This window comes from Panulirus ornatus, chromosome 10, assembly GCF_036320965.1.
Source record: "Panulirus ornatus isolate Po-2019 chromosome 10, ASM3632096v1, whole genome shotgun sequence".
NCBI lineage: Eukaryota > Metazoa > Arthropoda > Malacostraca > Decapoda > Palinuridae > Panulirus > Panulirus ornatus.
The window spans coordinates 8,482,306-8,498,487 of record NC_092233.1 but is presented as its reverse complement, the minus strand read 5'-3'; the positions used below and the strand labels follow the sequence as shown (position 1 = coordinate 8,498,487).

Below are 16,182 nucleotides of genomic sequence, written 5' to 3'. Positions count from 1 at the left end.
AATGCAAGAGTTTTGGAAAGAGGGGCAAGTATGAAGTCTGTTGGGGATGAGAGAGCTTGGGAAGTGAGTCAGTTGTTGTTCGCTGATGATACAGCGCTGGTGGCTGATTCATGTGAGAAACTGCAGAAGCTGGTGACTGAGTTTGGAAAAGTGTGTGGAAGAAGAAAGTTAAGAGTAAATGTGAATAAGAGCATGGTTATTAGGTACAATAGGGTTGAGGGTCAAGTCAATTGGGAGGTGAGTTTGAATGGAGAAAAACTGGAGGAAGTGAAGTGTTTTAGATATCTGGGAGTGGATCTGGCAGCGGATGGAACCATGGAAGTGGAAGTGGATCATAGGGTGGGGGAGGGGGCGAAAATCCTGGGGGCCTTGAAGAATGTGTGGAAGTCGAGAACATTATCTCGGAAAGCAAAAATGGGTATGTTTGAAGGAATAGTGGTTCCAACAATGTTGTATGGTTGCGAGGCGTGGGCTATGGATAGAGTTGTGCGCAGGAGGATGGATGTGCTGGAAATGAGATGTTTGAGGACAATGTGTGGTGTGAGGTGGTTTGATCGAGTGAGTAACGTAAGGGTAAGAGAGATGTGTGGAAATAAAAAGAGCATGGTTGAGAGAGCAGAAGAGGGTGTTTTGAAGTGGTTTGGGCACATGGAGAGGATGAGTGAGGAAAGATTGACCAAGAGGATATATGTGTCGGAGGTGGAGGGAACAAGGAGAAGAGGGAGACCAAATTGGAGGTGGAAAGATGGAGTGAAAAAGATTTTGTGTGATCGGGGCCTGAACATGCAGGAGGGTGAAAGGAGGGCAAGGAATAGAGTGATTTGGAGCGATGTGGTATACCGGGGTTGACGTGCTGTCAGTGGATTGAAGCAGGGCATGTGAAGCGTCTGGGGTAAACCATGGAAAGCTGTGTAGGTATGTATATTTGCGTGTGTGGACATATGTATATACATGTGTATGGGGGGGGGGTTGGGCCATTTCTTTCGTCTGTTTCCTTGCGCTACCTCGCAAACGCGGGAGACAGCGACAAAGTATAATAAAAAAAAAATATATATATATTTCTTTTCTTTCTTTCAAACTATTCGCCATTTCCCGCATTAGCGAGGTAGCATTAAGAACAGAGGACTGGGCCTTTGAGGGAATACCCTCACCTGGCCCAATTCTCTGTTCCTTCTTTTGAAAAAAAAAAAAAAAAAAAAACGAGAGGGGAGGATTTCCAGCCTCCCGCTCCCTCCCCTTTAAGTCGCCTTCTACGACATGCAGGGAATATGTGGGAAGTATTCTTAATCCCCTATCCCCAGGGAGACAGCGACAAAGTATAAAAAAATATATATATATATATATATATATATATATATATATATATATTTTATTTATATTTTTTTTATTATACTTTGTCGCTGTCTCCCGCGTTTGCGAGGTAGCGCAAGGAAACAGACGAAAGAAATGGCCCAACCCCCCCCATACACATGTATATACATACGTCCACACACGCAAATATACATACCTACACAGCTTTCCATGTTTTACCCCAGTCGCTTCACATGCCTTGATTCAATCCACTGACAGCACGTCAACCCCGGTATACCACATCGCTCCAATTCACTCTATTCCCCGCCCTCCTTTCACCCTCCTGCATGTTCAGGCCCCGATCACTCAAAATCTTTTTCACTCCATCTTTCCACCTCCAATTTGGTCTCCCTCTTCTCCTCGTTCCCTCCACCTCCGACACATATATCCTCTTGGTCAATCTTTCCTCACTCATTCTCTCCATGTGCCCAAACCACTTCAAAACACCCTCTTCTGCTCTCTCAACCACGCTCTTTTTATTTCCACACATCTCTCTTACCCTTACGTTACTCACTCGATCAAACCACCTCACGCCACTCATTGTCCTCAAACATCTCATTTCCAGCACATCCATCCTCCTGCGCACCACTCTATCCATAGCCCACGCCTCGCAACCATACAACATTGTTGGAACCACTATTCCTTCAAACATACCCATTTTGCTTTCCGAGATAATGTTCTCGACTTCCACACATTCTTCAAGGCTCCCAGAATTTTCGCCCCCTCCCCCCCCCTATGTTCCACTTCTGCTTCCATGGTTCCATCCGCTGCCAGTCCACTCCCGATATCTAAAAACACTTCACTTCCTCCAGTTTTTCTCCTTTCCCAAACTCACCTCCCAATTGACTTCCCCTCACCCAAATGTCCCTAAAAAAATTACTTTTTATTGAAATTTACTCTTAACTTTCTTTCTTCACACACTTTCCCAAAACTCAGTCACCAGCTTCTGCAGTTTCTCACATGAACCCAGCCCCAGCGTGTTTCATCAGCGAACACCAACTGACTCACTTCCAAGCTCCTCAATCCCCAACAGACTTCATACTTGCCCCTTTTTTCCAAAACTCTTGCATTCACCTCCCTAACAACCCTTTCCATAAAACAAATTAAAAAACCATGGAGACATCCACACCCCTGCCGCAACCACATTCACTGAGAACCAATCACTTTCCTCTCTCCTACACGTACACATGCCTTACATCCTCGTTTAAAAACTTTTCACTGTTTCTAACAACTTGCCTCCCAAACCAAAATATTCTTAATACCTTCCACGGAGCATCTCTATCAACTCTTATCATATGCCTTCTCCAGATCCATTAAATGCTACATACAAATCCATTTGCTTTTCTAAGTATTTCTCAATACATTCTTCAAAGAAAAACACCTGAATCCACACACCCTTCTACCCTCTGAAACCACACTCCCTTTTTCCCCCCAATCTGATGCTCTGTACATCCCTTCCCCCTCTCAATCAAACCCTCCCATATAATTTACCGGGAAAATACTAAAACAAATTTTATACCTCTGTAATTTTGGGAGCACTCACTCTTATCCCCTTTCCCTTTGTACAAGGGGCACTAGCACGCATTCCGCCAATCTCAGGCACCCCCACCGGAGTCATACATACATTAAAAACCTTACCAACCAGTCAACAATACAGTCACCCCCTTTTTTAATAAAAATTTCCCCTGCAATACCATCCAAACCTGCTGCCTTTCCGGCTTTCATCTTCCCCAAAGCTTTTTACTTTCTTTCTCTGTTACCAAATCATTTTCCCTAACCCCTCACTTTGCACACCACCTCGACCAAAACACCCTATATCTGCCACTCTTATCATCAAACCCCATTCAACAAACTTCAAAATACTACTCCATCTCCTTCTCACTCACCACTACTTGTTATCACCCCCCCATTTGCGCCCTTCACTGAAGTTCCCATTTGCTCCCTTGTCTTACGCACTTTATTTACCCACTTCCCGAACACTTTTATTCTCCCTAAAATTTTATTGATACTCTCTCACCCCAACTCTCATTTGCCCTTTTTTTCACCCCTTGCACCATTCTATTGACCTCCTGTCTCTTTCTTTTATCGTCTCCCACTCAAAAGATTTTTCCCTGCAAAAACCTTTCCAAATGCCTCTCTCTTTCTTTCAATAATACTCTTACTTTTCTCCCACCACTCACTACCTTTTCTAATCAACCCAAACCCCCCCCCTCTTTCATGCCACAAGCATTTTTGCGCAATCCATCATGATTCCCTAAATACATCCCATTCCTCCCCCACTCCCCTTACTTCCATTGTTCTACCTTTTTCCATTCTGTACTCAGTCTCTCCTGGTACTTCCTCACACAAATCTCCTTCCAAGTCACTTACTCTCACCACTCTCTTCACCCCAACATTCACTCTTTTTTCTGAAACCCATACAAATCTTAACCCTTTGCCCCCACAAGATATGATCAGACATCCCTCCAGTTGCACCTCTCAGCACATTAACTCCCAAAAGTCTCTCTTTCGCGCGCCTGTCAATTAACACGTAATCCAATAACGCTCTCTGGCCATCTCTCCTACTTACATAAGTATACTTATATATATCTCGCTTTTTAAACCAGGTATTCCCAATCATCAGTCCTTTTTCAGCACATAAATCTACAAGCTCTTCACCATTTCCATTTACAGCACTGAACACACCATGTATACCAATTATTCGCATTTCCCGCGTTAGCGAGGTAGCATTAAGAACAGAGGACTGGGCCTTTTTTGGAATATCCTCACCTGGCCCCCTCTGTTCCTTCTTTTGGAAAATCAAAAAAAAACAAACAAGAGGGGAGGATTTCAGCCCCCCGCTCCCTCCCCTTTTAGTCGCCTTTTACGATACGCAGGGAATACGTGGGAAGTACTCTTAATCCCCTATCCCCAGGGAAAATTTTTTTTTTTTTTTTTTTTGCTTTGTCGCTGTCTCCCGCGTTTGCGAGGTGCGCAAGGAAAACAGACAAAAGAATTGGCCCAACCCACCCCCATACACATGTCCACACACGCAAATATACATACCTACACAGCTTTCCATGGTTTACACCCAGACGCTCACATGCCCTGATTCAATCCACTGACAGCACGTCAACCCCGGTATACCACATCGATCCAATTCACCTCTATTTCCTTGCCCTCCTTTCACCTCCTGCATGTTCAGGCCCCGATCACACAAAATCTTTTTCACTCCATCTTTCCACCTCCAATTTGGTCTCCACTTCTCCTCATTCCCTCACCTCCAACACATTATATCCTCTTGGTCAATCTTTCCTCACTCATTCTCTCCATGTGCCCAAACCATTTCAAAACACTCTCTTCTGCTTTCTCAACCCGCTCTTTTTATTTCCACACATCTCTCTTACCCTTACGGTTACTTACTCGATCAAACCAACCTCACACCACACATGTCCTCAAACATCTCATTTCCAGCACATCCACCCTCCTGCGCACAACTCTATCCATAGCCCACGCTCGCAACCATACAACATTGTTGGAACCACTATTCCTTCAAATACCCATTTTTGTTTTCGAGATACTGTTCTCGACTTCCACACATTCTTCAAGGCTCCCAGGATTTTCGCCCCCTCCCCCACCTATGATCCACTTCCACTTCCATGGTTCAATCCGCTGCCAGATCCACTCCCAGATATCTAAAACACTTTACTTCCTCCAGTTTTTCTCCATTCAAACTTACCTCCAATTGACTTGACCCTCAACCTGACTGTACCTAATAACCTTGCTCTTATTCATATTTACTCTTAACATTCTTCTCTCACACACTTTACCAAACTCAGTCACCAGCTTTCTGCAGTTTCTCACATGAATCAGCCACCAGCGCTGTATCATCAGCGAACACAACTGACTCACTTCCCAAGCTCTCCCATCCACAACAGGATAATATATATATATATATATATATATATATATATATATTGGATTACGTGTTAATTGACAGGCGTGCGAAAGAGAGATTTTTGGGGATGTTAATGTGCAGAGAGGGTGCAACTGGAGGGATGTCTGATCATTATCTTGTGGAGGCTAAGGTGAAGATTTGTATGGGTTTTCAGAAAAGAAGAGTGAATGTTGGGTGAAGAGGGTGGTGAGAGTAAGTGAGCTTGGGAAGGAGACTGTGTGAGGAAGGTACAAGAGAGACTGAGTACAGAATGGAAAAAGGTGAGAACAATGGAAGTAAGGGGAGTGGGGGAGGAATGGGATGTATTTAGGGAATCAGTGATGGATTGCGCAAAAGATGCTTGTGGCATGAGAACAGTGGGAGGTGGGTTGATTAGAAAGGGTAGTGAGTGGTGGGATGAAGAAGTAAGAGTATTAGTGAAGAGAAGAGAGAGGCATTTGGACGGTTTTTTCAGGGAAAAAATGCAATTGAGTGGGAGATGTATAAAAGAAAGAAACGGAGATCAAGAGAAAGGTGCAAGAGGTGAAAAAAAGGGCAAATGAGAGTTGGGGTGAGAGAGTATCATTAAATTTTAGGGAGAATAAAAAGATGTTCTGGAAGGAGGTAAATAAGTGCGTAAGACAAGGGAGCAAATGGGAACTTCAGTGAAGGGCGCAAATGGGAGGTGATAACAAGTAGTGGTGATGTGAGAAGGAGATGGAGTGAGTATTTTGAAGGTTTGTTGAATGTGTTTGATGATAGAGTGGCAGATATAGGGTGTTTTGGTCGAGGTGGTGTGCAAAGTGAGAGGGTTTGGGAAAATGATTTGGTAACAGAGAAGAAGTAGTGAAAGCTTTGCGGAAGATGAAAGCCGGCAAGGCAGCAGGTTTGGATGGTATTGCAGTGGAATTTATTAAAAAAGGGGGTGACTGTATTGTTGACTGGTTGGTAAGGTTATTTAATGTATGTATGACTCATGGTGAGGTGCCTGAGGATTGGCAGAATGCGTGCATAGTGCCATTGTACAAAGGCAAAGGGGATAAGAGTGAGTGCTCAAATTACAGAGGTATAAGTTTGTTGAGTATTCTGGTAAATTATATGGGAGGGTATTGATTGAGAGGGTGAAGGCATGTACAGAGCATCAGATTGGGAAGAGCAGTGTGGTTTCAGAAGTGGTAGAGGATTGTGGATCAGGTGTTTGCTTTGAAGAATGTATGTGAGAATTACTTAGAAAGCAAATGGATTTGTATGTAGCATTTACGGATCTGGAGAAGGCATATGATAGAGTTGATAGAGATGCTCTGTGGAAGGTATTAAGAATATATGGTGTGGGAGGAAAGTTGTTAGAAGCAGTGAAAAGTTTTTATCGAGGATGTAAGGCATTGTGTGCAGTGTAGGAAGAGAGGAAAGTGATTGGTTTCTCAGTGAATGTAGGTTTACGGCTAGGGTTGTGTGATGTCTCCATGGTTGTTTAATTGTTTATGGATGGGGTTGTTAGGGAGGTAAATGCAGAGTTTTGGAAAGAGGGGCAAGTATGAAGTCTGCTGGGGATGAGAGAGCTTGGGAAGTGAGTAAGTTGTTGTTCGCTGATGATACAGCGCTGGTGGCTGATTCATGTGAGAAACTGCAGAAGCTGGTGACTGAGTTTGGTAAAGTGTGTGGAAGAAGAAAGTTAAGAGTAAATGTGAATAAGAGCAAGGTTATAGGTACAGTAGGGTTGAGGGTCAAGTCAATTGGGAGGTGAGTTTGAATGGAGAAAAACTGGAGGAAGTGAAGTGTTTTAGATATCTGGGAGTGGATCTGGCAGCAGATGGAACCATGGAAGCGGAAGTGGATCATAGGGTGGGGGAGGGGGCGAAAATTTTGGGGGCCTTGAAGAATGTGTGGAAGTCAAGAAACATTATCTCAGAAAGAAAAAATGGGTATGTTTGAAGGAATAGTGGTTCCAACAATGTTGTATGGCTGCGAGGCGTGGGCTATGGATAGAGTTGGGCGCAGGAGGATGGATGTGCTGGAAATGAGATGTTTGAGGACAATGTGTGGTGTGAGGTGGTTTGATCGAGTAAGTACTGTAAGGGTAAGAGAGGTGTGGAAATAAAAAGAGCGTGGTTGAGAGAGCAGAAGAGGGTGTTTTGAAATGGTTTGGGCACATGGAGAGAATGAGTGAGGAAAGATTGACCAAGAGGATATATGTGTTGGAGGTGGAGGGAACGAGGAGAAGTGGGAGACCAAATTGGAGGTGGAAAGATGGAGTGAAAAAGATTTTGTGTGATCGGGGCCTGAACATGCAGGAGGGTGAAAGGGGGGCAAGGAATAGAGTGAACTGGATCGATGTGGTATACCAGGGTTGACGTGCTGTCAGTGGATTGAATCAGGTTATGTGAAGCGTCTGGGGTAAACCATGGAAAGCTGTGTAGGTATGTATATTTGCGTGTGTGGACGTATGTATATACATGTGTATGGGGGTGGTTTGGGCCATTTCTTTCGTCTGTTTCCTTGCGCTACCTCACAAACGCGGGAGACAGCGACAAAGCAAAAAAAAAAAATATATATATATTTATATTTATTTTATTATATATATATATATATATATATACCTTAGCCTGAGCCTGGTCCCCATTTTAACGAACAACAAATGAACAGCTGGGTTGACTGTGGAACCCTGGTACCCATTTTCACAACTGACCCCTATGGATGGATGAAGAGCCGAGTTGACTACGGACCAACTGCTGCAAACAGGGTTCAAACCTATGCACTCAACCCCAGGCGGCACGCGAATGCTTCAGTCAAGAACACTAACCGGTCTCCTGATCTTTTTTCTTAAGGCCAGATGCATAAGCACCGATAATCACCCATCTCTTGCCATCAACTTTCAGTTTTACCCATATCAATCTAGAATTTACTTCCTCACTCTATCACACACTCTGACAACTCATGCTTCAGGAGTAGTGCTACTTCATCTTAACCTCTTGTCTTCTCACCAAACCCTAACTATACACCAAAGACATTTCCAAACCATTCCTCCCATTAACCCTTGAGCTTTCTTTCACTCAGAGCCAGAACATCCACATTTCTTTTCTCAAACATACTACCTATCTCTTCTCTCTTCTCATCTTAGTTATATCCACACACATTCAGACACCAATTCTGAGCCTTAAGGAAGGATGAGCACTCCTGCCTAGCTCCTTCCTGTTTCTTCTTATAGAAATTGAAATACAAGGAGGGGAGGATTTTCAGCCCCCTGCTCCTGCCCTCTTTAGCCACCTTCTATGGCATGGAGGGAATACAGAGATAGGATTCTTTCTCCCCTACCTCAGGTACTGAGATAAAAAATAAAGCACGCCATATTGTATTCAAGTAGAATATAGCATAATTAACACTTACCCAAAATGGATCAGGATCTTGCATGTCGAAGCTGTAGGGGGTAGGAAGGATGTGGTGGAGTTAAGTAGACTAAGGGCCAGGTTTGTCTGACTCCTCTTATTAGGATGGACGAAACTTCATCTCTGATATCAGCGATTTTCATTGCACTTAAGGATGCCACATTCTGTGCATACTGTCTCATTTACCTGCATTCTTATAAAATGTTCTCACTGACGTAACAGGCAAGCCAAGAACTCCGGCTACACCAAAACCACTAAGACCAACATTAAAGTGCCTTAAAATTTCAAACGTTACCTCCAAGCAAATGCTTTTCCAGCTTTTCCTCTTGTGAGAAGTACAAGACTCACTTCATTGCTTTCCACTCATGGTTGCAAAAGGTCTAAGAAGGCTGTATGCGATATTATAGTGCAAAAGTGCAGAATGTATCACTTTCGTACCATCATGTCCCTCAGATTGCTTGCTTTGGTGGATACCGCCACATGCTAGTGAATGACTGCTCATCACAGTAATTCCCCACTATTATCATTTGGGTTCTAGAAAAATTCATTATTCTTTTGTCTACATTTCATTCATTTTTTCATGAAAGTTAAAACACCATACACTGATGCATCATAATGGGAGGGCAGGATATTTGTATTTCTATGTTAAACCCCTTAAGCAGGTAGTTAAAATTCCCCAGCTTTCTGAAAAATGGGTGTTTTTAAAGCAAGGTTAAAATAATTTTTCTCATAAGAAACGAAAGAACCTCATAAAAATAAGAAAATTATAAAGAAATGAAATAGGCCTTGACTTTCAAAATAAAAAAAGACTGAAAACTTTTGGTGGGAACATAATTCTGAGACAGCACTAAGCCTGATGCCAATATGTAATGACCATCACCACCTAGATCATATGGCATTTTTGATGCTCATGGTTCTTCTTTATCATTATCAAATAGATCAATATCTAGACCACTAGACTCCTTATCACTACAGACCAAATACCTCTATTTATCACCTACACTTAGCAATCTATCACAACATCCTGCCCATGCCATGGCTGAAATATTAATAATTAACGGCTTTATAAGGAGGCCTTAGGCATCTTGAGCTACATCATAGATCAGCAGAAGTTCAATTTTCACAAAGTTCTCTTTTCCAGGCAACATAGATCTACATGGAGTCATAACAATAAAATTGAGGCATTATAATTATGTCTACCCCTGGAGCAAGAAAATATTTGGTTCCTGCTAAGTTTCTTTTCCCTTTTTATCCGACAATTTGCACTATAACCCTGGTTTAGTAGAGATCTTTCTGACCTTATCCTTACGGGTCTGGTCATAAGGCCCGTGGTGTCAAATGTATAGTTATTAATGTATGCAAAGTAACACAACAGCCATGTCAAAGGCCACTGTTGAGAGCATAGTGAAGATGCATTCAACCTGACTGTAAGAATCAGGTCAGAGGCCAATGGTATCACGCATTGTGAAGCTGTGTTTGTCCAGGATAAAATTAGGATACACTTGTTAACAGCAAAGTGAAAATGTCCTTGTCAAGGGTGACAAGAATTTAGGTTTATCAAGGGTGTAGTGACAATGCTTTCGTTAAGGGTAAAGATATGTTTGTCAAAACTGAAGTGTTACATTTGTTAATGGTGTACAGAAAATGCATTTGGTGGTGTTCCCTTCTCAGTAAACATAACAGTGAGTGATGCTACTGCCTTCACTTGCAAATGCTGTTGCTTCAAGTGTTAAAAAATCTATAAATGTAGCTTAAGACTTCTCTGGAACAGCAATTACAAAATGCTTCTTTCTGATGTTGATTTTTTCTTTTAATCTCAGCTGTCCTGGCAGCAGCTTATAATCATCTTGCTTTATACCTATATCTTCTTTATCCACACTATTTCTCTTTTCAAACCCAAGCACACTTTTCTAACACAGTACTATAAAGGCATGAATAATAAAATTTGGTTACCTTTTGAGAAATTATGTAATTAAAAGTTTTGAAAATCTGGATGAAAATAACATAAAAAAGGTTCAGCGGCAACCACACTCCTAAAACCAAACTGACATTTCTTTCTACAATTTTGCTTCCAATGATTTCTTATCAGGAAATCTACATCATTTTTTCATACTTAATAGCTGTTTCCTGCATCAGTGAGGTAGCACAAGGAACAGACAGAGAAAGGTCACATTAGCTCTCACCCAATCTATAAATGTCATGTGCCATGTACCTAAACCTTACTTTTTTTCATACCTTAGCACCATTTCATGCATCTGCAAGGTAGCACCAGGAACAGCAAAAAAAAATCTCTAACTGACAAATGTAATACACAGAAACCACTCCTCCCTAACCACAACCAGGCCCCACAAACCCTTCCAGGGTTTCCCATGACCAATGACAGTCCAATGACAGCACATCCACCCCTATATGCCACATCATTCCAATTCACTCTGTCCCATCGTCACTTTCACCTTCCTATCTGTTCAGGCCCTGATAACTCAAAATGTTTTTCATTTTATCCTTCCATCTCCAATTTGGTCTGCCTCTTCTTGTTCCCTTCACTTCTGACACATCCACCCTCTCTGTAAACCTCTCTTCACTCATTCCCTTTATATGTTCAAAACATTTCAGCACACCCTCTTTAGCTATCTCAACCAAACTCTTTTTATTACCACACCTCACTCTTACTCTTTTATCACTAATATGATCAAACCACTTTACACCACATATTGTTTGCAAACATTTCATTTCCAATACATCCACCCTTCTCCATACATCCTGTCTTGCATACATATAACACTGTTAGCACTACTATACCTTCATCTATACCCATTTCTGCCCTTCAAGATAATGACGTCTCATTCCACACATCTTTCAGTGCTCCCATAACCTTCGCCCCCTCATCCACCCTATGACTCACGTTTGCTTCTATATTTACATTAACATTTGAGAGAAGTAGATCATACCAGCCTTAAATTTTGCAACCTCTTAATGGTGACATAAATATGTTTTAAAATACTTCATAATCTTACTGAATCTAATGCTGATCTGCATTAGTCATAATTCCTGTCCTGGGCTAATCTAACAATAAATAAAAAAAACTGAAAGGCAGTTTAGAATTACTCCTCCCCCCAAACTATAAACGACTGTACATTCATAATCTTTTATTAACATTATATGCTAATTTTCAATACTACAGTTAAAATTTCTAAATATTGTGATTCTTACATAAATTCTCACATGAGGTAAAGTCAGACAAATAAAATCATTAGTTATCTACATCAAAAATAAGTCTAAAATGAAACTAACACTAAATCATAAATTATTCATAATAAGAAAGGTTTGGGGATTTATAAGGCATGAACTTTCAGAAAGAAATGTTTAAAGCTGGCACTCTATTTTCTTATGATGTTCTCCAATAATGAGCAGCAGTGCAGAGCTAGCTCCATATATCCTTCACTGGAAAAAAAAAGACTAACTTATTGGAAGGGAGCACAACAAAGGTAAGAGGGGTTTAATCTTGGGCCCACTGCTTCTTGGTGTACATAAATGAATCGCCTAATTGACCTGAATCATATCTAAACATGTTTCTGGATGATATCACAGTCATGAAAGAAATGAAGAATGAAAATGATTGCATCAGCATACAGGGAGACCTGGACTCCAGAGTTAGTCAGATAAATGGAAGGCCATATTCAATCCAAATAAATATAAGGTAACAAGGATGAGACAGATTGAAAGCCCCTGTGAAATTATTACCAAACAGGAAATAAATTACAGGAATCTCCGTGTGCAGGAGATCTAAAGGTTAAAACTGTACCTAATTCATCACCTGAGCTAAACAATAGCAGAATTGTGAAAGAGGAACACTGTCTTCAGGGAAACACATTCAAATATAAGGACAAGGACATGTTCACTACTTTTATCGGATCAAAACTAGATTACGCCTCACAAATGTGGTCACTGCATCTAAAGAAGAAAACAGATCTGATTGCGAGGGTAGGAAGAAGAGCAACCAAGATGGTACCTGAATTAAGAGAACTGAACAACAATGTGAGGCAGAGGGCTATAAAGGGTGTCCACTATGGAGAGGAGACAAGAAAGAGAAAGGGGGGGACCTAACAGCTATCTTGTTTCTAAATCAGCTAAACAATATTTATTGGGAATAACTCTTCAAGAGATGCAGCACCAGAGTAACCAAAGGCCATGACAAAAAGCTAAGTAAAACGTTTGTTCAGAAGGATGTTAAGGAGTACTGGTTTAGTGTTAAGGACAAGTGCAGTACTACAACCTCCCCTTACTGGACAAATAAGTAATTGCACTGAGAGGCCAACTGTGTCATGAACAGATGCCTCTACGAAAAATATCTAAACAAATAATATATCAAAAATATAAATTAAAAAATCCAGTAATCATCTAGAAGCAATAACCATAACATACATGTCAGCAAGATGCAAGGGGAGGTATAGCTAGTGAAGTATACAGCCTCTGAGGGGAAAGACTCAAACAAAGGATATCATATAGCTTGGAGCAACATGTAACATTATGAAAACTTAGAAATTACTGAAGAAAGGAGAGAACCATTCTTTACATGATTTTTTTGACATTGTTACTTTTCTGAGGGATCAGGCAATTAAATTCATCAAGGTGTGAAGATGACAAAGAAATACTGTTATGAGATTTCCTAAGAAATCACATCGAGGACACTACAGTCCTGAGCATCTACAGCTAAGGTCACATATAATGAATCTCATCATACCCTGAAAACTTGACCTTTCTTAAATATGAAAGGTACCATAATTGGATATATAAGCACCTATTAAGTTGAATCCTCCTGAACTTAATACTTAAGAACTTCAAAAGAAAATATGACACAGACTAACCAAATTTTCAGTAAATACAAAGCTTTCCAAATACTGCTATAGCAATATTCCTATAATAATCTTTATATCCAACATATCAAACAAATATCCTAAACAAATTCCTGCATATAATGACAAAAGTCACAATGCAAAACTATGACATAATCATAACTGATATCCATCTACTTCCCTTGACTTTAAACCATGCCTACTTTTCAATATACTTATGTCTTTAATCAAAACAGACCAACACAAAATGAGCACTATAAAACAAACAAGGGAGAGAGATAGACTGGCAAGGAAATTCTTTTAAACTAAAATTCAAGCCAAAAGACTTACTATTCTGCACATTCAACAAAACACAAGTATCATAATCACAACCAAACAATCCTCGAATGTATACCTGGTGTTGGTACAACATGTGTGAATGATTAACCTAATCTTAATCCCAGATGCTGCTCAAACTTGAAATAAAAAACACAGATGAAATTTTTTTCCTTTTGCTGAAAAAGCCTGCTGTTATATATGAAAGGCATCATCATGGCTGAGCCATAACTGAAAAATGGGCAAAAGGTAGACAAAAAGGTTGTAGTCCTCAATAGCAAAATCTGAGTTGATAGAAGTGAACATTAATATGAAGTGTATGGTTATGTAAGGAAAACGTATAATATCTAGCCTGGTAGTTTAGCTTTAATAAAAAAAAAATCAGGCAAACACTCCTCACTGACTGTCATACAAAATGAGACTGACTACCAGTCAGGAAACCATACTCTTATGCCCCAGCTTCTCTGTGATTCAAAGCCTTACCAATTCCTCTAAGGTCCTCCAATGTCATACATCATATGGGTGTCTATACAAAGCAAAAATTTCCCTAAACTTGAACTAAATCAACAAAAACAAAACAATGACCAGAGAAAATCAAACAGACAAGTAAACTATTTTCAATATTAACCCTGGGTTACTTCATGAATACTTACTGCTACATGTAATAATAATAGCATACCAATCTGATAAAACTTGATTAATACAATCATGCCTACCTTATGAAGTCTATAGCAATTTCTTAAGGATCAATGGTATTTGTGGAAAACAAAAGAAAACCTAGGAAGGCATTATTTGCATAATTTTACCATCCTCTTTCTCTACAGGGGTCCATAATGGGGAAGTCTACGAAGATTAGGGATAATGTGAGGTTACTGCCATAGTACACAAAAAAATTTACAAAACCAATTAAATCCTTACATAACCTTTCCTAAGCAACTATATTTTCAATGTTATAGCTACCAGTGTCAAAAAAATATCTTTTGCTGCATCATGCAACATAGTGAAAATGTGTTAGAACACTTTCATACACTGGCAAGCATATTTGTACAGGTAAGTATTTAATGCCCTACAAATGCATAAAATCATAAGACCATGGCAATCTACCAGTTTACATATGCATCACAACTATAAATTCTGGCTACTAGGGGAAATTCAAGTTTCTTAGGGCTTTGTTGATCTCCAGAAATGTTTCACCTATTCATGTTAAAAAGTGCACATTTTCCCTGATCTTCAATTTACTACCACATTACACATACCATAAGCATCCCTATCAAACTCCCCTGGTCTTAAATCATTCTCCATTAATGCTTTTCCTTTATGGCATTTCCTTCAACAGATAATACGGTGTTGGTACCAAACAACGATTTCACCAAAAATTCTTACAGACCGCTCGGTAATAACAACAGGTAAACAAGCATTTTCCAATGTGACACGAAAGGTTCTTGGTGTAGTAACAACAGGTATATATACATTTCCCTTCACGATGCGACATAGAGATAAAGCATTCCAAAATGTTGAGTGGAAATGTGGTAGCAACAGTCTCCTAACAAGCAAGAAAACTTCCCTAAGCACAGATTTGCGGTAGAAATGAGTACGGCCAGAATGACAACTTCCACGTAACTTCGTAAGGTCAACAAACTAAGCCAAGGAAAACAGAGTAAGCTAACAACTATTAAAAAATTCTCTCCAAATTGAGGAAGATAACCCACATTCATGCCATTCGTTCCATCAAGCAACGCTACGAGGTCAGAAGTTACAGAACTTTGAGAGACAGAACGCGAGAGACCCGAGCTAAAGGAAGGTGTGATCATATCTACATAACTCGGCTCCCCATTTCCCCGTAATTTCCCCAGTGGGTAACTGCGTCCCGCAGGCATCTCTCTTCATTTCTGCGGGATTTCTGGGTATAATGAATAAGCGACTGCGTGTCAGTGTACTCAGTAGGCAGTGTGTTGCGGGTATGTCATCAGAGACCGAGATGCAGCTGGGCCAGTTGTGATAGTTTTCTGCAAGAGATGGCTCTGATCACAAACGTCACAAATTCAAGTTTCTCCCAGGTTCCTCACCTGTTTAAGCCTAGATTAGTGTATAAATCTGCAGTATTCCGTCCAGCGTTTGTTGGAATGATGGCTCACATATCAAGATTATATTCCGGCAAATAAAATTTGCGTGAAATAAGCGTAGCAAAGGTAATATGGCGGGAAAACGTGAGGAACACCGCTCCTTTCTTCCTTAGTTCACTACAGACCCAAGAGATGGCGTTACTGAATTTTATCCAAATTTTGCTAAGTTTTATTTTTATCAGTCCTTAGGAGACTTTATATTGCTTTCCATAAGCATCAGTTATATTTGGTTATAGGTTAAA

The 16,182-nt window shown here is 40.5% G+C and overlaps 1 protein-coding gene across 3 annotated transcripts in view; it reads right to left on the bottom strand.

Annotated features, from left to right (window-relative positions):
* The window catches only part of pds5 (cohesin associated factor B pds5), a 221,918-nt gene extending 205,857 nt beyond the window's left edge, over positions 1-16,061 (bottom strand). The window contains exon 1 of one of the 3 annotated variants that reach the window (XM_071665508.1): positions 15,884-16,061. Coding sequence is in view for 2 of the 3 variants with exons in the window: in XM_071665507.1 (XP_071521608.1) it covers positions 8,651-8,674 (24 nt within the window). In the remaining variant the exon portion in view is untranslated. Of the gene's footprint in view, positions 1-8,650; positions 10,185-15,883 lie in introns of those variants that run through there. The other 2 variants (XM_071665507.1, XM_071665509.1) reach the window with 2 other exon arrangements.
* Between the last annotated feature and the right edge of the window lie 121 nt (positions 16,062-16,182).